The sequence below is a fragment of the Micropterus salmoides genome, unplaced genomic scaffold (genome assembly GCF_014851395.1).
Source record: "Micropterus salmoides isolate LMB-PRFRI ecotype aquatic unplaced genomic scaffold, ASM1485139v1 Ms_hic_scaffold_21, whole genome shotgun sequence".
Lineage (NCBI taxonomy): Eukaryota > Metazoa > Chordata > Actinopteri > Centrarchiformes > Centrarchidae > Micropterus > Micropterus salmoides.
In genome coordinates, this window is record NW_024041262.1 from 5,432,162 (window position 1) to 5,457,554 (window position 25,393).

The following is a 25,393-nucleotide window of genomic DNA, read 5'->3' on the forward strand; positions in this document are numbered from 1 at the left end:
CTTTATACCAATCAGTCATAACATTATGACCACTGACAGGTGAAATGAATGACACTGATTGTCTTGTTACCATGGCACCTGTCAGTGGGTGGCATATATTAGACAGCAAGTGAACATTGTGTCCTCATAAGTGAAGCAGAAAAAATGGGGCAAGCGTAAGGAGAAGGTCCAACTTGTGATGGCTAGATGACTGTGTCAGAGCATCTGAAAAACTGCAGCTCCTGATGGGTGTTCCCGGTCTGCAGTACGTATCAAAAGTGGAAAGTAAGGAAAAGCGGTGAACCTGCGACAAGGCCATGGCTCATTGATGCATGTGTGGTCCGATCCAACAGATGAGCTACTGTAGGTCAAATTGCTGAGAAAGTTAATGCTAGTTCTGATAGAAAGGTGTCAGAACACAGTGTGTGACAGTTTGTGTGAGTTTGGGGCTGCGTAGACGCAGTCCAGTCAGAGTACCCATGCTGACTCCTGTCCACTGTTGAAAGCTCCTACAATGGGCATCAGAACAGAGCAATGGAAGAAGGTGGCCTGGTCTGATGAGTCAGATACATGGAGGCCCCAACTCGCAACTTACTGGACTTAAAGGATCTGCTGTTAAAGTCTTGGTGCCAGATACCACAGCACACCTTCAGAGGTCTAGTGTTGCGGAGTCCCAGACTTGATGGGTCATGGCTGTTTTGGTGGCAAAAGGGGGACCTACGTAATTTTAACATAATGTTATGGCTGATCGTGTTTGGTAAATGACCAACACATAATTGTGTCTGTCAAGCCTACCTCTAGTCTTATTTTAGGATTAATATCTATTTTTAAGCTGCTGTCTTGGCCTGGTCTCCCTTTCATAAGGTTTTCAACTTCAGTGAGACTTAAATAAAGGTGAGAAAAAAAATCACACAATTTTAAGACAAATAAACCAGATGAATACCTTTTTTACACGCAACTACCCTAACTACCATCACCAAATAACTGCTGTGTCACTGGTTTGACTTTGTTGTTTTTTAAATGTAAAATCAAATTTTAGCTCTCATTTTTGACTAACAAGCTTTGAAGTTTGAGTTTACAAGCTGCACTTGAATGCCTCATCAGGCATCTTATGGCAGTGCAACAGTCCCATGTCTAATATAAATGTGTTTTTTATGGGGAAAAAACAAACATCACCTGGTAGTCATCTCTGCTGTCTCATGACTGTGGCTCAATATAAGTATCTGTATCTCTAACAACACATTAGTACAATATTCAACTCTGTGGGCCACAACAGTGCTGTCAGTTAACATTGATTAGTTCTAAACAATCAAGCTGAACTTTATCGAAAGGGCAATATGGACTAGTGCAATATCCAAATAACAGGAGCAACAATATTTGTCGAAGGCTAAATATGTGTCATTCAGAATTAAGTATTGTGGGACTGCAGAGATGTCCTGGAGAAAAACTCTTTTTCATGTAAAATGAGAATAATGATGCAATAATTATTGTTTGCTCAAATATCGTCAATTGTATTGCAATATCAGTCAAACAAATAGCAATGACATATTTTTTCCCAAAAGGTTCAGCCCTAACAGTGACGGATATCTTACTTGATGATGTTTGTACATTTTCTCTGTTAGTGCATTGTATTTTACTAGTCCTGTGAAAAGCATCGTAAGGTACCGTTCTGCCTTTTAAACGAATAGCCTGTAGTTGTTGTTCATGAGCTTTACACCAAATGACCTTCGTTCTGATCAAAAACATGCTGCATGTGGCTCATTTTGTACATTTCCCTCTCAGTGACACATTACCCATGACTGGTTCTTTGAAGAAAACAGCCCTCTGGTTACCAAGAGGTTGCATCACAGGATGGAAATAGGGAGGTGCTGTCCCCGGAGGCTGTTTCTGATCTCTCCAGCAACACTCATCACATGGGTAATAAGTGTCCTATTTTGTAAGGATTACCATCCTACAGCCAGTACACAGACTGAAGCTCTAATAGTGAGGTTCAGGGACCACCAGGGATCCTTTGGAATGATGAGAGACCAGCTTTTCCTGTAATAATGAGTTGGCAGGTTGGCGCTGCAGTTCTGTGGTTCAGCCTTGAACTAGGCAGAATGTCAGCTGGCCTCTTCTTTAAAGAATAATAATTGTATCAAGAAGAGCCGTGTAAGTGATTAAAGATAAGTGTAGGAGCTCTGTGAGCATCATATGGATGTTCTGTGTACAGCCTGTTCCCTGTGACAGCGTAATTACCAGGAATAATAGGAGCATGAGAGAGACCTGTCCAGCATGCTCCGCTTCCACTTGATTTAACTTAACTTAAGAACGTCTGTAGGTTTGTTTAAGGACTAAAAACAGGTTGGGCATGTGTTCACATACAGGACCATGAGTCAAAGTGACAGAAAAAGAATTTAATTCCAAAGGAATCCGAGAGTAAAGGTGAGGTAGGGGAATAAAGAAACATTAAAAACATTCAGTATGTCTACTGATAACTTTGTAAAGTGAAATTGTACACATACTAGAAAACACACAGTTTGTTGGCAATACAAAAATTTTGGACACACAAATGAAAAAGGAATGTGCAGTTTTTTTCATTAGCTGGCAAAATAATACATGGAAAATAAAACATACACGAGGAACAATTAATAACAATTAACAATTAAAATAACTAAAATCAGTGCAGGCTAAACTTAAAAAAGCCTATAAAATGCTTTTAGATGGGGTGTGAGTGCAAATATTTCCACAAACTTACAAAGGATTTATACAAACAGATATAGTGCCAGATCCTTGGTGTGGAGATGCTGCGCCAGGTTCTGAATGCGACACAGGCGAACGTTCTGGGCGTCTCCTGCGCTGTACACTCTGAATATGTGATAGCGCTCCTTCTCCTTCAGTGCAAAGTCCAGCTCGTTGGCAGAGAGGTGGATGAACGACTTCTCTTTCTTTATGGTTGACTTCACTTCCACATACACCACCCCCGGCCCTCCTGCAGCTTCAAAAGTGAGCTTGAAGTCGTAGGGCTGGCCGCTTTCTCCGCCCTGATTGCACCACAGGACGTGGGCGGGTCGTCCGGGGTCGCTGCTGTCTCTCCAGTGGCACAGGAAGGAGTTGACCAGCTGCTCCCCCCACTCGCCAATCACTGCCACGTCCATCAGGTCGTCTGATAACACCACCTATGCAAGCATAGCACAATTTAGAAAATCTTGCACCTGACTCAACCGCTCAGAAAGCAGCACATGTGGTGAATGTACTGACAGTGGTGGGTCTCTGGCAGGTGAGCTCCATGTCCTCTAGTGTGGCCTGTGGAGGCTGGTCTTTGTTCCAGAGAGGGAAGTCCAGGTTCAGAGGAGGACGCTGAGACTCTGCAGCCCCCTGAAACATACTGGAAAGCACCACGGCCTCAGGGACGACGCTGATAGACCGACAACGGGAGAATCAGTTAAGAGAGGGAGAAAAAGAAGGAATTAGTGTTGAGTAACCTCAAAAATCAACATTAGTTTTCTACATAAATTTTTTAGATTTTTGGGCACGAGGAGAAGAAGCCTACAGGCTGTTTGGAGCAGGCTGGTCTCTGGCTGTCTCAGCAGGCTGTGCAGATGGTCGACTCTGTGTTGGTCTGGGAGCTGCGAGGTTTTCCTCTACGTTCTCAGCTCTGTCAGACCCAGTGGTCTCACTCTGCTGCCTGCGTTCTGTCAGCGACAGACGAGACCAAATGGAAGGATTTAACAAAGGATATTCTGAATATGAGGAATAAAGTCACTACGTGCACAATTTTAGTGTGATTATAGCACCTCTCTGTCTCACAGTCCAAATATCCAAATTGTACATGTAGTATTAAATAAGCAGAAAAACTATTGAATACGACATGCTCAGATAAAGAAAAAAGCCTTGTTTTGGTGGAATGATTTACTACAGCTACAGGTGAATAATTTTCACCTGTAGCTGTAGCTCGTTTTAAAATGCTGCCACACCAAAGACAGAATTAAGCTAATAATATCCACCAAACTCCTGAAAGTTCAACATAGTGTGGGACTGGTGGTTATCTCGTTTCATAGAGCATATCTTAACCTACTACTAACCACCAATGTTTCCTATGCATACACTAGAAGCTCTGTACTTTCATTAGCGGCGAGTTAGCTAGTTAGCTCTTAGCTATTTCTTTATTATCTGCTGGATGACTTTCTCATATGTAAAAGGTATGTAGCTAAAACAATTGAACATGAGAGTTAAAGCTGCACTAATTCATTTTTTGGCCACTTGCAGGCAATATAAAAAAAAAAACATCGACATACTTAACACTTAATTAAGCTGTTACGGCTAGCATATTAGCAAACTATTGCATTTTTTACACATTCAGCAAGAGCAACATAACACTACAACACGTTCAATATTAACTCTTCGCTAACACCTGAGAGAAATATATGGCTCTGTTGCTACTAAATGTCCCACTATCTCCATCAGCTAGTTGCTAACTTGCTTTTTCACTAAAAGCACCTGTCTGCTGTGGCTGGAAACAAACCTGTTGAGTTTGTTGACCAGCAAACCAAAACACTGAGCTAATAGAGGCTAAAAGGTTCCATAGAGCTGCAGAGCTGGGTGGTAATTCTCTGTGTGTTAGTCAGTAAGAGGGACCCCCTCCCATAGTAATTTGATCCATTGCAAATACAAAATATTGATTGGTGCAACTTTAAAGTCAATATAATCATAGGATTTAACTCTAAATCAGTATGAACAGCGGCAGTGGGAAACAGAAGTTTCTTTAATGTGTAACCTGCAGGTTGTGGTGTGCTGGAGGTCACAGCAGCAGGGTTGGCTGGATGGCTGAGGACTCTCTGAAGGCCGGGCTGCTCTGCAGGTCTGCTGCTGGGGACAACATGGCTGCTTCCTCTGGGGGCGAGGTCCTTCTCTGGGTCTCTGTCTTTAGGCCCAGCGGGAGGCGGCCACATCTTCATGACGGCTTCTACCGCGCCGACATCTGCATGACCTGCTGGGAATTGTGGGAATTGAGAAATGGAGTGTCCTAATGTGAAGTGATCACCATGCTAAAAATCTCCTCCTCAGTGTACCTGCGTGACTGGCTCCTGTATTCTGTATAGATGCTCGAGGAGGCCAGCAGATCAACGTCTGTTCTCCATCCTCTTGTGAAGGCCGAGATGGCTCCTCTGGGGTGCTGATGGAGGAGTAACTCCTTGAATTCACTGAAGCACAACATTTTCAAAAGTTAAAACCAACAGAGAAGAAGGGAAGGTTGGATAAAAGCTGTAAAACACTGATCATTTATAAGCCAGTTTCAGTGCTGGCATGCCATAAAAACAGATCTGTGATGAAGTCTTTTGATCATATTAATCCTTATAGATGTGAGTGTGTGTGTGTGTGTGTGTGTGTGTGAGAGAGAAAGAGCAAGTGTGCATGTGCTCTTTGCTGCAGTGAGGGATCTGCTCCTCTCGTTCTTTGAGCCATGGCAACAGCTGCTCTTTCATGTTGCCACACACAACAGTGAATAAACCCAGATTAGCATATGTGAGAAACACACCAGCTATCTGTGTGTGCGCTTGTGTGTGTGTGTGTATGACTTTGAATATTAGGAAATGATAATGGAAAACGGGGCAAGAGTCACAGCGAGAGTTGGAGAAACTGCAGATGTAAGATGTCACTAACTCTGACTGAGAAAAAGCAGCACAGTGTCGTTAGAATTCATCTCATGCTCCAGTTAGCAGCGAGCTACATGCTGATGTTCTGCATCAAACGGTGATTCTCTCACACGTTAACGCCGCGCTGCAGACATTTCCATTCTGTACACTTTAAGAACGGCAAAGACATCTTAATGAGGACGCTGCAACTCCACCAGAACAGCCGCCTGATAGTTAACTAAGAACACTGATGGATATTTAAGTTCTCCATTTTTCCACAAGACGATTTCACTTTGAAAATTAAACCAGTGCTTAAAAGATAAAGCTGGTGATATTCTATGTTTTTCTTATTTTCAAAACAAATGCAACCAACAAGGTCTTAGTCCATCTCTCAATAGTTTTTGACTTCCCTCCCCGAGTCTGTTCCACTCAGCCCCAAGACCACCGGTTCCTACTGATGATTTTAACGTCAGAAGTGACGTTCTTTAACAACATCTGTGTAAGCGCCCTCCGTACCTCTGTCCAGGTAAATATCTGGTTTGGGAGGCTCTGGGACCTCCCACAGCTCCTCCTCAGCGGGCAGCTCTCTGATGTCCTCCTTGAGCAAGAATCTCCTCAGAGACGCTGCGTCCTGCAGACAAAAACACAATTAATGCCAACACGCAGCCGAGTCGAGATCTACTCTTGATGTAGGATTTTACATTAGTTGTGTATTAAAGAATTTATTTCCAGAGAATAGAGGAATGCCATTATTCAGTCTATAACGCAGCAGTGCGTACAGAAACTGAGGATTAACATGCAGCACTGATCCATTCAGGATTTCCATAAAGAATGACTGAATGCCTGAAGCTGAGTAGATTTGGGTTTTTTCCTTTCAGATTCTCTTGCCAACAGAGGAAGTGGCAGACGTTCCCACCCTTGTTGCTTCAGAGGCGTCTCGTCTCGTTAAATTGTTGATGACCTAATTAAGATGTGCTGCCAGTGACTGTTTGATCAATTCCCTGGAATAATATAAGAGTTAAAGTAATAAGCGGATATAATAAGTCGAGCAGCAGATCTGTTCGTATTTTCCCCTAAGCCTCTCATATCTGCTTCTGTCTGGCTCCAGTGTATCAAATGGGTGTTATGCTCCAGAATCACATCATTAAAACCTTTAATCAAACAGTCAAAAGTTCCATTTTATTTACTTTGGCAAATCTATACATACAATAGTCTGCTGTGTCTTATCCCGATTTCAATATCGATTATATAATGCAGCCCAGTCCTGCCGAATGTCTCAATAACGCTGCTGCAAACACAAGATAGGATATTCAACAGAGAAGGATCAAAGTTGAGGCCTGATGTGAGGCTTGTTCACCTTTCAACTCTCTGACGTTACAGAGTCTCTGCTGCTGCAATGCTCTGCAGAGCAAGTTGCCATGCAATGCAAGCGTGACTCCCTCTAGGGAAATAGCCTATTAGTTCTAGCTATGATCAGCTCTGTGGTGGCGGCGGTGTGTGTGTGATAGGAAAGACAGAGGATGACAGCGTGAAAGGACCGTGTGCGAGCAAAGACCCTTTTTACTGGATATGGATTAATGATCAATGTTCGAAGGGATCATATTGCACTTACACTGAGTGAGGTTATCAGGCCGCTCACGAAAGCCATCAGCTCTTTCCTGTGGCTGCTCTCTGTGCAGAACAGTTTCACCAGCTCCCTGAAACACACGCACACAAACACACACAGGGTTAACAATGCATTGCTTGTGTGCATGCAGATTCAAGCACAGGCACACATAACACATATAGGATTAAGTATCAAATGCATTTTATCACAATTCCTTTGTTCATGCTTTATAATGTTTTATTTCTTACTGACAGGCCCATATCAGTCATAGGACTGGGTTTTATTTAAAAATGTTGATATTCATTTATGATCAGTTTTAGTACAATGAGACCTGGGGAAAACTTGGTATCGACCCCCCTTCTAAAAATGTGCCATCAGGGTACCTCACGATGAGACTTAGTTCCTAGTGTGCAAATATTAAATATTGTCTATGGTTTTTCGAATTTTCCTCAATAAAATTTGCTAAAATTGGCAAAACTTTGATTTAAAGCTGCTGTGCGAGACTGTAAATGAACGTCCATTACATTCAAGTCCTTGCCAAACAAATTTTCTGATTAAGCCTATCACGCCAGGTAAATCTCCCCGTACTTGCATTGTACCAGAGGTTTTAAATCTGGCGTCTGTGGTGACGTTCCCACGTGAGTTTTTGAAGTAGGAAGCAACTCAGTATGGCAGAGCCTATAAGTCATAAGCTTGTGTCGACAGTGCTGTGGGAACTATCTAATTATAGAAAACAAGATTATGACTGACCAGACATTCAATGCCAACTTTCAGTACAGAGAACTTTACAGACACACTTATGTCTCTAACAAAAAAGTACCAAGACACCAAGCCTTGGTATTAGTGTATAGTTGTTGTCATTGCTGCTATGTATGACTCTCAATACTTGTAATATTTTAACTCTAGTCCTAAAAATGTAACCATACCCAACAACCAATGTAGGAACTGATGATTTGGTGAAACATAAGTGGTGAAAATCTCCTATTTTCTATTCCTTTATATGGAATATAAACCATGGAGCTGATCATGGAAATTCATTCACCTTTCTTCTAATTAATTACAGTTTTATATAAACTTGCAACAAGAAGAAAATTGAAGCTGCTGTAGAGTTCAGAAAATTACTTGGGTCCATACAGTTGCCTGTTGGAATCCCACTGAAAAAGTAAATACTTTTGATCAGTACTTCCAGTGTTGCCCCTAGGATTTTTTTCAGGGCGGTCGGTGAAACTACTAGTGTCACAGGGGGGCATGTTACGAATACGTTTTCCGTTTTAATTTTTTTTTATTCTGTGTTTTACAATTTAAGCACATTTTGTCATCAGAAAGAGTGTGTAATCATGTGTTGGTGAATACAATTTCATTTTCAAAAGGAAAATATTACAAATTGAATTAACATCAATGAATCTGATGTATTATGCAAATATGCATTTAGAAATATTCAAAGGTATGTGCACTTATTTATGGGGACAATTCACAATAAATGTATTGCAACAGTAGGAAATTAAAATACTATACACACTGCTACTTCTAACACCCAACTGCTCCAATGGAGCTCTCAGGTGTGACTGTATAAAAGCAATGTGGGTAAAAAGGCATGTGCGGCATGAGTGCACACAAACCTGCAGATGTCCAGCTTGGCTGAGAGATGATCCTTCTGGATGCAAAGCTCCTTCTCGTCCTTCAGCAAGCAGATAACGTCCTGCACCTCCACCACTTCGTTACTGTCAGCAACATCCAGCTGGTAGCGAATGTACAGCTTACCCACCTGTAAACAATCAGACAACTTCAAATGTATATACAGTAGGCTGCAGATGACATTATGTTTGTGCTTTACTCCTCACTGTCAGACACATGAGGCCAAAACTGTGTATTTAATTATTGCTGTATCCTGTTTACACTTTAGTGTGTGTTCTATGGTAATGATGAAGAGTGGATTCTCCCTCAAGAAGGCCTCAGACTGCTCTAAACCAACTAGGCCTGATCTTCTGACCTGTCCAAAGCAAAGTCGCTTGATTTTCTCTCCAATGTTGTTGTCAATCAGCTCAGAGTAGACTTCAGCCAGCTCGTCGTGGTGGTAGAGGAACCTCTGGATGTAGGGTATCACAGAGCGCACCATGGCCTGCATGGGCGGACAGGGTCTCCAGTTCTCAGTCTGAGGCTCAGTCTTGACGCACTTGGACAGCTGACGGATCCCGCAGATCTCCAGAAACAAAGATCGGTCCTCCTCTTTGAAGGTAGGTGCGGTGTTAGCTCGTTCTCTCGGCACTGTCTGACCTGGCAGGACGTTATACAACAATAGTCAGATATATTTGTGGAGTTTGGGGCACAGTTCCTATTGAGTACGGTCAAAAGTAATGTACTAATCTAACACTGACAACTAAATGTAGAAAAAAATGAAGCAGCAGCATACCAGAGTTCCCAGTCTTGCTCCTGGGAGCATTCTTCTTCTCTGCTGGCGGCAGGTTGAGCAGACAGATCGCCTTGTGGGGTTTAAAGACCTTTTCCAGCTCTTTGTTGTCAGCAATCATGGGTTTTCGTGCCAGACTCACCCAGGTGTTTTCCTTGGTGGGGAAGACCCTCTTATCAGACACCATACCTGGAGACAAGGCAAAAAACACAGCCAGAGTCAGGTGACATTTATTTTCATCAAATGAAAAAGTTACACAAAATCTCTAACTTCGCTGAATCACTGTGAACTATGGTCGTGGTTTAGCTTCCTTGGCTGCAAATTAAATAGTTTTGGTTGTGTTATATGTAAGATATGTTTGAGGTAATTTAGCGCTGTAGTTTATTTTTCGGCTGTATCTTTTCAGCTGTACCCCCCCCCCCCCACCATTCAAGGCTGGACATCCACTGGAAATCACTAAAAGAACTAAAGTTGAGGAATCCTATCTGTGAGAACTCACACACCTTCAGACGATGTTTCCTAAAGTCTGATTGCATTAGTATTGTATTTCACTCTGCTGCTGCCACACCTCCAAACACTCACACTGCAGACAGTACAGTTAGATAACAGACACATTTCAGTCTGCAGTGTAAAGTAATTCTAGACTGTAGCAACAAACTCCTCCCCAGCTGCTTTTAAAACGTGCCGCAATAACAGATGGTAGATGATGCTTGTTTGCTGCAAATGCTTTGCAGTAAGTAGTCAGGCAAATAGGAAGCCTAACATACACACAGATCGAAGAGGTAATGGGTTTGCAACATGAATGTGTATACATTACTCACCCTTCAAGGTGGAACAGTAACTGTGATTGAGTTTGGGCTGAGGGATGGTTTCCTGGTCACCAGATACTGGAATTGTACACTTTTGAGCTGTTTAGGATAGAAAGTTATTACATTTTATCTACAGTCAAGCGAGTCGAGGGGGAAACATAACAGTTGTTGAGCAGAGAGATAATGAGCGGCTGACAGATGGGACATAAAGAGTAAGGAAATGTGTGAGCAACTGAACGCGAGAAAATCTATGATACAAAACACATCACCACATCTGATTGTCCTTACCAAGTCTGGCATAGAGCACCGACACATCCTGTAGCACTTCAGCAGTTGGTATGGGAGACGATGAACAGATCAGCTCCAACAATCCAACGTACTGATTCATATTGGGACTGGAATCCACATTCAGCAGCTATACATAACATATATAACACAGAAACATGCAGTGTACATTAGTAATGGTGGACTTAGAATCGACTACAAACAGTAGGTTGTTATTAAAACAATAGACACAGCAAAATGCCTTTATAGTAAAATCCCCAAACCTGCATCCCCATCATTGCCTTGATATCTGAATATAAATGAAAGGTGACAGACTCGTTACATTTACAGATGTAAGTGACCACCATTAAACGCCTCTCCTGAACAGCGACTGTCAAATAGATGCTTGTAGCTGTGATTAGACACAGCAGGCCTGTCAAGCTTTTGATATCTCCGCATGTTGTTGTGCATGGGGTCCTAGTAAGTGAGAGACTCAGTGGAGGGGAAGTTTTTTTTTGTTCAACAACTAAAAAAAGTTAAACAATTTGTCTATCAAATGTAAGCTGTTAACGCTTACATAAGACGTTTACTACCAACAGTAGTACCTGAGTGTTACATCCAAGGCCAAGAAGCACATAAATAACTAACTAACTTTAAAACCAAAACTCAAGAAACATTTATACATGCAGAGAAACGATTTGTCACAGAAAGAAACTGAGACATAGGATCTTTTCTGGAAAACTGTAACAGAAGAGCGTACTCTTGTGAAGAAGACTTTCATGCCTTCCAGCGGGTTGTAGAAGGGAGCCAGGACTTTGGGCTCCTGGACAGGGCTGTCTGGCCCGTGAGTCAGCTGTTTGTAGCGTTGGAACATCCACGTCGGATCACTCCAGCACACCTCCTTCAGGTGGTAGAAACGCCCCGAACACCAGTCATTTCGCCTGCGGGAGGAGGCAGAACCATGACTCAAAGTTTGATTTGTGGCCTCAGGTGACTTAATTTAGAAAAAAGTGTTCTGCTACAGCTAATGGTGTACCTGTTGTACTCTATGAATACAGCAGGGGTATGCTGGAACAGCTCCTTCAGGCTGCTCTGGGGACAGTTATTATGCAGATAGGTGTAGACGTTGTGGATGTGCTGAACTGTGGTAGTGAAATTCGCCCCCTCCAACTCATCCTCAGGTAGTCTCTGCTCCTGGTTATCTGCTTCTGCTCTGACACACCACTTCTTCAGGTAGTTAATCAGAGCATCCACTGAGATACTTTGTCTCATTCCTAAAAGAGGGGGAAAGTCAATGACAGACTACAGCTATGGGGAAAAGAGATCTACACTATAGCTTACTCAGGTTTACCTAGAGCTCTGCTAAACTCGCTGGGGTCAATTTCCACATAAAACACATGAGTCCCCAGCAGGCTGGTGATCTCAGGCGAGGTCAGGTAGACTGAGTTTGGACAGAGGTACTTTCTCTCTCGCTGTTCTCCTTCCAGCGGGCGATACGCTGGCACCCATTCAAGACGGCACAGGAAGAGGTAGAAGGAGGACTTGGTGCTTCTGATTTCTCGCCCATCGCTGTCAATCACATGAGCCGTGAGGTACTGACAGTAGCGGTGTCTGGAAGAATGGGATACAGTGATTATAAAAAATATACGAAACAGATTAATACAAACTTTAAAATCCCTGTCCACAGTGGAAGTAAAAGATAGATGTCAGTACACAATGGCAATGTTTCTTTGACAAGATACATTTAATATCATATAACTTCAGAGACCCTATGATTACAGTGCATGGATGACAGCCTCTTCAGTGGCAGCTCAGCAAAGTGGCAGAACTGTGTGACCCAATTCCTCAGCAGAATCTACAGCACTCAGCAGCACTGCACGTGCTTAATGTGTTAAATGCGCCGAGAAATTTTAATCTACGCACTAAAGAAAAATCTACTTGTGTCATTTTGACCATTGTAATAGATGACAGTTGTGCTCCACACGCGCCTACAGAGTTATGGTAGTTAAGAAGTCATTTCCATTTCCATTTGTGCTGTAATAGACAAGCAATGCATTTCAGAGTTTACCTCCCTTTAGTCTAATGTATTACCCTGTAAGTAAGAGCAGGTATAAACATTAAGAATCTATATATTGTTTTTGTTACAAAGCAAGGTCACTCAAAGTTCATAGTAACTAACAATGTTTTTGTATGCAGATTATTTCCATGTTTTGTGTCTAAGTTTTACATCTGGGGGAAAAGGTGCAAATTCTGCAGCACTGTATTATCTGACACCCAGAGATAGAGATGGGTAACGAAACCCGGTATTAAACGGGCCCTGGGGCTAAATTATGAAAGACAGTAGTGTCGATAAGCTCCGACATTAACGGTTCTGCTTTTGCTACTGGAGAAAGTAAGAAAATACATTTCCTATTTATTATCGCTACATAAACATTATCTTGCATTTTTTTCCCCTCACCAACCATGTCTAATTTGTAATAAGATTAAGACAATCATCCATGATGCATTCCCTATCCAGAAGAGAAATCACTCTTCTTCTCTCTCACACGCTACAGACCCAGCTCGTGAAAATGCGAGCAATCTGTTCAAACATTTATCGAAAGTGCATCATATACAGGCAGAATAATGCAGTTTAGGACTCCCTAGCTTGTAGTTCATCTCTCGTTTCCCCATCTATGTCAGGTATGTATGCTAGCAGCCTAGAGCCCACACATGGAGTTAACTAAATTATGCAAACATGGGTTCATGATTAAAAGTAACCATTAGCCAGCTGATGGTTTAACTATGGGTGGTTTATAAATGCAATCACTTTAATCATTTAAAGATTTTGCAACTTTTTTGTTAAAGTGAAAGTGCTGCTATACCACTCTATTTTCTTTTGCAGTAAATAGCTGTTTATTTTGTTCTCAACATTAGAGTCTATAATAGTGATTTGCTCAAAACATTGCTGTTTCTTTTGTGGTTAACACTGTCGCTTCACAGCAAGAAGGGTGGCTGTCCCAGACCTTTCTGTGCGGTTTCCTTCCACCGTCCAAAGACATGCAGGATAGGTTAATTGATGAGTCTAAATTGCCCTTGGGTCTGAATGTGACTGTTTCTTCATTTCTGTGTGCCCTGTCACTGATCATTTTATTTTGTTGATGACATCATGCTTTATTTAACCAATATTTCTCTTGCAGGATGAATACACAGATGCAGATTCAAAAGTGTCTTCACTTCAATAATATTGGAAGTTCAGCAGCAGAAAACTACATTGCTTTCCAGACATGCACAGCGTGTGTCAAGTCTTGCAAATAATATTATATTATTATTGTATTATACCTTAATTAGTGCATCAGTGATGTTGGTTGTTTATCAATACTAAGTAAATTAATAAGTAAATTTCAGCCAATAGTTTCCATTCCTTTTAGTAAAGTATGAAAAATTCAGCTTGAGATATGCAATCTGTCACGTGAAAAATATGGATATTTTTCTGTGTCTCTTATGTCATCATTCGATGTTAAGGCAGCTGAAACTGATTTGAATGATCTACCCATGCTTTGGGAAGTGGTCGTCAGTCATGTAAAGAATAAATAATAAATGATGCAAAAATTATTCACTCAACTGCGATATAACAGGTTCTCATGACCTACTGTGATTCAACCCTCCCCCCTCGTAGTCTGAGTTTGTGAGCTTGGGTAACCTCCTCACCCGAACTGCTGTCCTCTACTCACACACATCTAGAACAGTAGCTGATGAGATGGGGCAGAGCTAAGAGCAACTAAATCCAGATGAATTAATCCCCCGACTGATCTCTCTGGCGACCTCAAACCCACACAACAGGCTGATGTGTCACCGCTTTTCTCTCAGGGAGAAAATAACATTAAAGTGTCAAATAATGTCCCCACTTTACCTCAGTAATCGCTTAATAGCTAACGGCAGAAATGATGGGAATTACTACCTGACCTTGACTAACCCTAAAGCCAAAACCTAGCCATTATAAGAGACACCCAGTGAGTGGAGCTGCGACTGCTTCTCAAACGGGACAATTGTCACTCGAATGAACATGACATCTGAGGAGAAACATATAAGCAAGTGTGTGTCCACGTGTGTGAGTGTTACCCAGTATCCCAGTTGGTCGCTAGGAGTTCCAGCAAGGCCATCCTCTGCTGCAGGAGGAGGGAGTCAGGAAGCTGGGCTGTGGCCAGGGCATGAAACTCTTCACAGGGGTAGTCATCAAGCACAAAGCCTTCCCCTGGATTTTGATGCCAAGTTGCACTTTCCACTGACCAGGGACTAGAGGCCTGGAGGAACGAAAACAGTAAGGATTAAACAAACCTGGGCAGGGCATTTATCACTGTGGTGTAATGCTTTACAGCACCAACATGACTCTTTGGCAAGAAAGCTATACGAAGAATCAAAAAGTATATAATGTACAGTGTAAGTTCTTTGGAAGAAGCTAGCTCTGTATTCTCCGTATGGATGTCAAGGCAGAATCTCTGAAGAGAAAGAGAGAGTGACCGAGCAAGGGACTGGACAAGTGGCTTTTACTCGTTGGCGTAAGTGAAAAGTGCTAAAAGGATGCAGGACAGGTGCCGGGCCTTCTTGCTGGACTTGTCAGTAATAACTACTAGCTGGCCACAACAACAGCACATCTTAGTGAACTAGAAAAGCAAGCTGAATGTCTGTGGGCAAGTTATTTAATATAAGCTTACACACAAATCATGGCTGGAAACACTAGATTGTCTTTCAGCGCACGCACAGAACGGACAGCTAATGGAGCTAATTGGCAAAAAGACATGTGTTGGACTAGAATCACTCAGCCCACCTTTTAAAAGATTTAATGACAAAGTGACTGATGACAGTTCATTCCCAAGTACCTGATATGTACAGTATTTTTAGGCAGTACCATCTTTCCCGTATTACATGATGGCAGCACAGTCACACAATGACCGATGGCATTATAACAAATCCACATACTCTCCCTGCTCGCTGTAGTCCAGGCTAAAACAGGCATCAGGAATGTCTGACCTGCGCAGCCTCAGCTGTCTGTGACGCATCCCATTAGACACCTGCTTTTTCTGCTCATCCTCAAAGCAGCTATTGATCTCTCTAGTCCTAGAGTGACTCATAATGGTTAATATTTTCATCCTTTAATCACTACCTTATTCATCATGTTGAGTCACAGCTAGTTTGTAATGCAGCGTGTTTCAGGAAGTTTCTGTTCTGCCTCTGGTGTCCATGCAACCAGTAAATATTTTGTGCTTACACAACATATCCATGGCCCTGTATCGTCTGGGCTCACAGGAGGCGCTGTCAGGGCCGTGGTCTTTTGTGCCAATATAATTGCATTTTTGCAGCATGAGTGGAGAGTGATTCCTAAATGGTTCCTAAACAGTTCAGGGATGTCCTCCTCACCAGTTCTTTAGCAGTGAGCGTTTGTCTCTCTTTGCGGATGATGAGACCGTCTCTGACTCCCAATCTGCTGAACAGCTCTCTCCATCCTTCCACATCGCTGTCTGTCTGCACGTAGCATGGACTCAGCAAGACCCAATCACAGCCTGGTGGAGAAAAAGGTAGACAGGCAGCAGGATATTTGTTTACGGGTGGAAGAACAACAAAGAAATACTGTAAAAGACACTTTAATCTGACGTCCAGTGGAACAGCAAACAGGTAAAAGAGAAGAGAAAATCACAAATAGAAAGGCCATGTTTACCTTTTGATATCAGTTATCTCTGAAACCAGGTGAAACATTAGTGTAATTAGTCAAATCTCACAGGGAGTCTGCTGCACTATGGAAGTAATACTTTATGGCCACAGCTTTCAGAGTTTCTGGCAATGCTGGATGGTAAAAAGAGCCAAAACTCGAGGGGGAAAAATCACTAGCAAAACATCTTCCTCAGTAAAGCCTAATAGAATACAAAATGAGGCAAAAAAAGCAATCATCTTCTTGGAGGTGGGAATCGGCTAGCTTTATGGGAAATATTTAATAATAATACCAGTGATGTGTGATAGGCTGGCCCCATGGCCTCATCTGTTTATGGAAGGGATCTCCCAAGGCTATCTAAAAGACTGGAATTAGCACTGATCAGGGTGTATTCTATCTTACTGATAGCATCTATTTTTATAATCAATTTGATCATTTAAAGCAAAAACAGCAAAAATAATTACTCTGTTTTTCTTAGTCTTTTGTGATCATAAACTGAATAGAGTTGGGATTTGGATTGTTGGATTGACATCTGGAGTTGTCACTTTTGGCTCTTGGAGACTATGAAGGCTATTTAACTGTTTTTGTTGACTGTATAGAAAACTAAACAATAATGAAAATTATCATTAGCCAGTAACTAGCAGTCCTTAACTGACTAGTAGCAGCTTTGTTACCGTTGATCAGCGGTTATACACAGCATGTAATAAACAACATTATCAGCAAACACCTAAAATGGCTGCTGTTAGTTTGATGGGAAATGAAAGTAACCATGTCTAAGTATGATGAAGGCAGCAACTTTAAAGTGAGTACTAACATATTTAACTTTACAAAATGAGACTTATTATTTTAAATGTTATTTAACAGTGCATGCTTAAATGACACGGGCTTATACTCAGTTGTTGCTGTTGCTACGTTGGCTCCCCTCTTCATTCAAACCAATCATTGCTGGTTGGCAAGGATTGGTTCACTACTGGTTCACCAGCATAGGAACATCACCACAGACACCAGATTTAAAAACTCAGGTACGAGTACAGAGTGATTTACCTGGTGGTGCTAAGCTTAATCGGCATTGTGTGAACTCGGTTAGCAAGTGCTTGTATGTAATGGATGTTTATTTATATGTAAAAGGCCCGCACTCTAGCTTAAGTATTGAATTAGAATAGTTATTGGCACATACTCAACATCAAATGTGAACAAAGATATTTTCAGGGTGTCTCTACTTGCTAATTATTAGTGCTGGGCAATGATTAAAATCTTTAATCGAGACTAATCGCATAGTAATGCCACAATTGAAGAATGAATTCTAAAGAACTGTATTGCACACTTTTAATACAGACAAAAGTGCAATAACATGTGGTTTGCAAACACTTTGAACACATAAGGTGCTTTTTTCCAGCAGGATTCTCTGAATTTCATCAGGGAGCAGCATAAACAGTCTATGTTCAGTAGCACGTGTCCCTGTTAGAGTGAGGGGAAGTGGTCGAGCACAAGGCGTAGCGACAAGCGCTTTCCCATGAAACTGCCGCGGTCGTGCTCGCCTCACGCCCGCTGCCAGAGTTGACTTGTCTAGAACATTTTGTACACGACACGCAGCACAAATCATTGGAAGAGAGACTGATCCTCGCTGTTTGTGAGTTTCCAGAATCAACAGGAGGGAATTCACACGGCAGAGCATCAACGCAAAAAGGCAGGTAACGTTATGTAGCCTATAATTTTAACTTAAGTTAAATAGGCTACAGTTGTGTAGCGCACAGAAGCGGTTACCATGGTTACTCTCAATAGAGCGCCCGCTGTTTACTCACGGAGCGCTGTCTCCCTGTCTGATCACCGAAGCAAAGAGCAAACCCGCCCGGGACGAAGCGACTACGTTTTGATTTTAAGAACGTTCCTAAGACTGAAATCTTCCCCAATACTAATCAGCATACAGTGTGTAACTATCCACTTAGCTAGGGCATTTGATTGCTTGTCTTGCTTTTGTTTATCTACTTCTCCCACACGCTGCATCCAGCGTAGTCTGCCGAAGCCTCCATCCGCTGCTTGTTTGGGTGGCTGATTTGCATGCTGTGACCCATGGTTTGACTGTATGTGTATTCAGTGAGCAATGGACTTTCAAAATAATAATAATAAAAACTGCGTTAACGTGCGATAAAAAAATTGTCGGCGTTAATTAATTAATGCGTTAATATGCCCAGCCCTACTAATTATACTATTAAAGCGGTAAAGTGGCAATGAACCCAAGGTGATGTAAAATATTTATTATTAGTTTAAAAAGGTTCCAACTGATGTGTTCAAATGGGCAGAAGAGCAGAAACACAGGAAAGAGAACGTCAGTTTGTGAAATCAGCCCCCCTCTGATTTGCAGGCCAAGTGTTCTGATCCATACTTCACTACAACTTACATAACACACACACACACACACACACCACTGTTCAATACTCCCAGTGTTTTCATGCTGTCTTTAACCCTAACTATAGAGGCAAACCCTCACCCAATCACAAACTGCTTTCCTCACAAAAGAAAATACACACACACACACACACATACAAATCCATATACGCACAAAAGCAAATACAGGTTTGAAGAAAAGAGAGGCAGCTAGGGACACTAAAAAACAAATCTTGGTGATAGTAGTTTAGCCAACATAGCTAGATGGAGAAGATTCATGTTCAATTGCATGAACCTTTTTACAGACACAGCGCGTGTGCGTGTGTCAGTATTAAGAACTGTGAGTGTCTCCGTACCGGGCAGTTTCTTTGGCAGGTTGATGTTCCCGTACTCTTCAGAAAAGTGCACCCTTTCATTGGCTGGGCACAGCAGACCCCTGCTGGTGAGGACGGGTACTGCATAATCTGAGTACTCTTGACTGGAGGAAGAATGCCGCTTGATGAAAACCAAGTAACTCACCACCACAGCCTCAGGCTTCGACTGGTGGTGGAATCAGTGGAGAACGATAGGGTCGCAGAAGGAAAAAGAGGGCGATAAGAGAAAGAAAGAGAGACATTTAAGCCAAATATAACGAGCAATACTTTTTTAAGCATAAACTTGCTATGTAAATTAGCATAAAATGATTTTTGGCACACTTCTGTGCCAGGATAAACAGCATGGTACCTTCCATTTGTTGTTCTGTATTGACGGGTAGATGTGTTGCTCCAGTAGCTCTTGAGGCTCCAGTTCGTGAACTCCGAGTCTTTTCAGCAGCTCCCGAACCTGCTGACTTTCCAGAGGCTCCACACAGGTCAGCAGAGAAGGGTGAACTACATTTACATCCTTGTACAATGCAGACAGAGGTCCTATGAAAAGACAATGAATGAGAGGAAAGCTGGATTAACACCACCACAGCCTATATGGAAATGAAGCAACCCTCCCAGCGACATCAAACATTAAACCTGGACTTAACAAATGCCATATGGGTTACTGTTCTAAATAGGATTGAATGGTAGGTTATATCATCCAAATTTAAGGTCAAGAACTTTTAGGGGAGAACATTTCAGTTACAATATTGAGTTTTCATGCCAAATACTGTTTCAATTTTTCCAGTTCATTTCACACGGTACATCCCTTTAAGGGATTATCTAGCAATAGATGTTAAGAGAAGCAGAAGACTGGCGTTTTGTGGAAGATATTTTTAGTCATAACAGTCCTAGTCTCCTTTTTATTTGGGAAATATAGTTTGTGTTGAGTCTGAATTTCTTGCATTTCTTAATGAGAATTGAGAATTTTAAGCTAAATTTACCTAAATATGGGTATCCGAAAACCTCCAGTGACCTACTTTTCCGCTTTCTGAGACTGGCATCTGAAGGAACGTTTCCCCACTGATCTCTGTACTGCTCAATATTTCAGAAGAACACTGTGTTTAACTCAGCTGTCTCTCTGAAGCTATCACACACATCTCTGTCCACTTGACTTCACATTTAAGCAGAGCCTGAGGTTTTGCGCTGCACAAGGTTTGCTCAAGGCTTCACTGTCATTTTTTTTAATATTAAGGGCTGAAATTTACGTGCTGCCCTAACAGAGAATTTGGGAATCTTTACTGTTCTTGATCTTGCATAGCTCCCGGGATGTACTTCCATAAAGTTAGAGGGCTCACAAGAGACGCACCAGGAAAAAAATGGACCAAATTAACACAGCACAAGCCAAGATATCCTGACTTTTAGTCCTAGTATGGGTCAAGCTCCAAAAAAACACTGAATCCTAAATTTCCCATAATACAACAAATAACTATCTTTTTTGTTACATCCTCCCTGCCTTGTAAAAGCCTTTCTTACTCCATGCCCACAGTTTGGTAGTTTTAGTAGACTTTTAATTTGTTTAGATGTTTGATATGTATATTCTTAAGATGAGGACAAAGTCCTACATCTACTGATCTGCCCATTCATCCCACTGCTCTGCTGTCACACTTTAGCTGTCTGAAATCTTTTTTACAGAAATCCATCTCAAGGAGAAATCTAAATGGAAAAACTAGCCTGAGGTTTCTTGTTGTAAAGATCCAATCAAACACGTTGATTTTGTTCAGTACTGACACGATTAGGTCATGATTTATCAACAGCAGCTTGTTTGTCAACAATTTTGATTATTATAGATACAGTTAATGTGAGGATTTGTGTCTTTTCTCAGTTTCAGGTTATAGTATCTATGGGCGGTGCGACTGTTGGTCAGAAAAACAAGCAGCATGAAGATCATACCCTCTGGTACGGTGCGACAATTTTTCCCTATTTTCTGACATGTTGTGCACTAAATGATTCAAGACAAGTTTTGTCAGAAACAAGTCAGCTGCAGCCCTCACACTGATCACTGACTCACCACTGACCTTTTATGGTAAGCTAATTAAAGTAACATAGTGATGTAATGCCAGATTACTTATATGACCTCATGTTTTATACTGATTTCTGGCATTCACACTGCTCATGTGTAGCACTGAAGCGAGATTACAAGGGGCGTAGAGGCACAACACTCAAAAAGGTAAAGCAGGATCAATTTTAAGACTATAAGAACTCTGAGTTGTTTATAAAGACACCAAACCCCTAAGACTACATGATTATTAAATCCAGCAAACTGCAGTGGCAGGATGCTTACATCAGAGTGTGAACATCAATTATTCATGCTCGTCATTCTAAACCTCTGCTTTGGGTGCCATTTTTGAATGTGATGACGCACAACACGGGTGGCGTGCCTCCGCTTTTCTGTGTGGATGCTCTGATGCGAGTGGCTTTACGTCTGCTTATTCTTAGAGAGGGGTGAAGTCGTGTCATACACCTACTTCGCTGGCCTCAATGTCTGTGAATGTGCTGAGTTCTAAGAGAGCAGACACAGCTGCTGTTGACGCAGGTCCTTTACAGGGTTCAGAGTCTTTCACAAACAACACAGGCTTTGTTTCTATAACTTCTCAGACATCAGAAAATAAACTTTTTTATCTGTTTCAGAGCCTGAATTACCATGTCAGTTTATCTCAGTATCTGGGTCTAAATGTACCAAATAATTCAATGTGCTATTTTTATTAATCTCATGAATTCACACCATAATTTTCAGTTCTGCGAGTATTTCACTGTTGAGCTTTATGAGCACAGATGGAAAGTGTTACATGTGCACCTCTCACCATCGCAAAGGTGACACATATTTATCTATTCTGGTTTTTCTTCATTGGTTTATTGCATTTTTGGAAACAGTGAACCTGTGAAACTGTACTGCCCTATATTCTGGCTGCGCTCCTTCCTCTGTGTTTAATTGTTGTCATTGTTGATTTAGGACTGCAATAAGGAGGCACATACACATCCACACATTCTTTGCAGGTGGAAGGTACTAATGTTCTGCCAAAATGACAAAAATACACACACACACACACACACACACACAGCTGTCTCTTTTCAAATTCTTTTTTAACCCTACATGCCCCGTATTCTGTATACTGGACCTATTTTTAGTGATGTCGCAGTTTACTGAGATCTCAGAAAAACATTAGAAAATAAACCCTAAATTATAATACCCTGTAGTTTTACAGTAAATGTGTACTTACACATACACAAAATGTATACCAGTATACTCACACCCTCACCATTCTTGAGGTAGACCATTTAAAGAAGAACTGGGAACAAAACAGTGTTCAGATTCATGATATCCAAGATACTACCGTAGTGGTAGTATCTTGGATTACCACTACCTACTACTAACTATAATAAAATATTCTGACATTTAATACTTGGAATAAATAAGAATAGTGTTATATAAAATATATAAATATATATGTATATATGTATATAATATAAATAACTATAGAATACATATATGTACATATATTGTGTCTATAATGCATATAATATAAATAAAGTACATGCTGAAGTGAAATTACCTGTCTGGGCTTGAGCTTTCTTTTTCTTGTTTTTGGTTTCATCCATTGGAAAGAACACTCCCTCCCCGCTTAGCGCCACCACACGTCCGTCAGCCAGGGGGATTATGGGTAGATCCCTTAGGGTTTGCAGGATGGAGTCTGCCTCTCCGTAGCCATGCTCCAGAGCTCGGAAGTTGCAAACCAGCAGCCTGGCCAGCTGATGCAGGCCGCCGTCTAGGAGACAGTGTGTTCGTGTCAAAAATATATTGAATTTTACATCCCATAGAAATTAGTCAAGCTTTCATTTCATGAATTTCTGGGCAGGCTGCTTATCGAAGTGTCCTTGGGCAAGATACTGAACCCTGAATTGCCCGTGCTGGCTGTTCCACCAGTGCATGAATGTGTGTGAATGTTAGTTTCTGTTTGAGCACTTAGGCTCAGTGCATGAATGTGTGTGAATGGTGAATGTGATGTAGTGTAAAAAGCGCTTTGAGTGGTCACAAAAACTAGAAAGGCGCTAAACAAATACAGAGTATTTACATTTACCCAATGAATGCACACACTGTGCATACCAGATAACTTTTACATTTTTAAAAGAATGACTGATAAAGATCTAAATTACTTTCATGAATCATTTTGCCATTAATCTGTAAAAACAAGAGGGAGTTGAGTTACATGTATTTATCATCACATATATACTGTGTATTTGGGATGTCTTGCAGCAAATAGTATCTGAGCATAACATAGATGTATAGGGCCTTCAAACAAATTTCTCCCTCTTCCTCCCTTCCACACACACACACTAACTAAACACACCTGAATGGATGCCTTCAACTCTCATCAGCTCCTTGGCCATGGCTGTGGTTACCGTGGTAACATCAGATCCCCGCAGGTATCGGACACCTAGGTGAGTCAGCAGGGAGGTGGGTGGGGCATGGCCCAAACCCGGATGGAGATAAGACAGAGACAGATGCTTTTCTAGCTCGTCTCCACCAATCACGTCGCGGATCACAGCGTCCTGACAGACGGCCACTTGGGACGGCAGCTTGTACACAACCTTACCATCTGGTAAAAAAAGCACAGAGAGGAACGTTTCCAGGGTTAGATAAAATGTTTTCAGTTTCTAGTATGCCAATTCTGAGCTCACAGTATTACTGTGAAATACAGTACAGTATTACTAGAAATATTTTTGTTTATGTTATTTTTGTGTGATTTTAAGATTTTACATTTTAAACATGTGCAGCCTGTGTTGGTCTGTGTAATACCTGAACTGAGAGTGGGTAGGAAGGCCTTGCCCTTAAGCAGCTGAATAATCTGCCCAGCAACCGGCTTGAAGAAGTCCAAAATCTCGTCAGGCAGGGGGATAAACTGCAGGAACTGGCTGAGGCCCTTCAGCCCCCTGAACTCTGGGTGATCCTAGAATAGGCAGAAAACAGGTTGTTATTTCTTTTTCTTCATATATCAAAAATTCTCCAACAGTGGCCAAAGCCTTTATTTACGTCAGCTGCAAAGAGAATCAGGTAGAACGGAAACAATTAGTTGATTGACAAGAAAAATAATTGTCAACTATATGATAATCAAATAATCATTTCCATAATTTTTCAAGCAAAAGTTGTGGAAAAAAAGTTGTGGTTCCAGCTTCTAAAATGGCAGGAGTTGCTGCTTCTCTTTGTCATGTGTAATAATAAACTGAATAACTTGAGCTGCATCCGAAAAGTCAAAGAATTCTCCTTTCCTAATCACCTTTCCTTGCCCTCAATGGAAAACTTCATGAGGTCAAGGAAAGATGTGAAGGAGAATCCGTAAGGACTTAGGAAAAGAGGACGGCTTATGGCTTATTTCAACAACCCGAAACATAAAACGGTGTTGAAACAGTATTAGGTTACAAAAAATCCAAAAGAAAACAAACCAAAAGAAAGAAGGTAATTGTGAGTCTTACTGAAGTATCATAATGTGAGTCTGTATGGCAAGGATTTTGCTAAATGTGGTCAATGGATTTCATCGTTTGAGATTTAGAATGTGGGCTGCTTTAAATTTTGCCGCCGCAAGGAATTGTGGGACGGCATTCTCTCCTTTCCTTTGGTAAAGGATGGTCCGGTGTACCCTATGCTAAAGGAAATATGAAAGCTTTTAGAGAATTCGATCAGCTCTTATCTTGGCTGCCACGGAAAATACTTCTGGTTCACTTCACTCAGTTAGGAACCTTCCTAAGCAAAAAAGACTTTTCGAATGCAGCCTTGGACCTTTTGCTCAGACAAAACAAGACATTTGACGATTTCACTTTGGGCACCGCAAATCTGGTATTGGCTTTTTTCAACTATTTTTTTATAAGATGTTAAGTGATTAATCAATATGCAAATAATCTTTAGTAGTAGCTTTGGAATCAGGCATATTTGTAATGTATTTCTAATTTCCTGTTTTACAAGTAATTTTTTAATACGATGCCTCCCTGTTTTCTGCTCCTTTCTGTTGACACTTTGACCACATTTGCCTGCAGCCTTGAAAAATTCAGTTTTATACATTTGACAACATCAATTCCATCAGTACAACAGAGTCATGTCGTACCTGCCAATGTGACATTTTGAGTCTGTCTAACTAAAATACTGTTTTCATTTACTAATTATTTCTCCATTATGTCATTTTTCTCTTGCTGTTAAGCTGCCATCAATGAAACGTCTTGCCCAGATTCATCTACTATACTTTCA

At 41.4% G+C, this 25,393-nt stretch overlaps 1 protein-coding gene across 1 annotated transcript in view; it reads right to left on the reverse strand.

Moving 5' to 3' along the window:
- Positions 1-2,360: 2,360 nt before the first annotated feature.
- The window catches only part of wu:fj29h11 (protein NO VEIN), a 44,040-nt gene continuing 21,007 nt past the window's right edge, over positions 2,361-25,393 (reverse strand). The window contains exons 26-47 of the mRNA XM_038735417.1: positions 23,954-24,104; positions 23,505-23,753; positions 22,710-22,922; positions 19,475-19,656; positions 19,108-19,291; positions 16,078-16,220; positions 14,782-14,963; positions 12,032-12,291; positions 11,717-11,954; positions 11,441-11,621; positions 10,705-10,831; positions 10,429-10,515; positions 9,611-9,796; positions 9,191-9,474; positions 8,820-8,965; positions 7,207-7,291; positions 6,111-6,225; positions 5,031-5,162; positions 4,736-4,951; positions 3,512-3,653; positions 3,220-3,376; positions 2,361-3,137 (exon numbers count right to left, since the gene is read on the reverse strand). Of these exons, the coding sequence (XP_038591345.1) occupies positions 2,724-3,137; positions 3,220-3,376; positions 3,512-3,653; positions 4,736-4,951; positions 5,031-5,162; positions 6,111-6,225; positions 7,207-7,291; positions 8,820-8,965; positions 9,191-9,474; positions 9,611-9,796; positions 10,429-10,515; positions 10,705-10,831; positions 11,441-11,621; positions 11,717-11,954; positions 12,032-12,291; positions 14,782-14,963; positions 16,078-16,220; positions 19,108-19,291; positions 19,475-19,656; positions 22,710-22,922; positions 23,505-23,753; positions 23,954-24,104 (4,074 nt within the window). The 3' untranslated portion in view covers positions 2,361-2,723. The remainder of the gene's footprint in view (positions 3,138-3,219; positions 3,377-3,511; positions 3,654-4,735; positions 4,952-5,030; positions 5,163-6,110; positions 6,226-7,206; positions 7,292-8,819; positions 8,966-9,190; positions 9,475-9,610; positions 9,797-10,428; positions 10,516-10,704; positions 10,832-11,440; positions 11,622-11,716; positions 11,955-12,031; positions 12,292-14,781; positions 14,964-16,077; positions 16,221-19,107; positions 19,292-19,474; positions 19,657-22,709; positions 22,923-23,504; positions 23,754-23,953; positions 24,105-25,393) is intronic.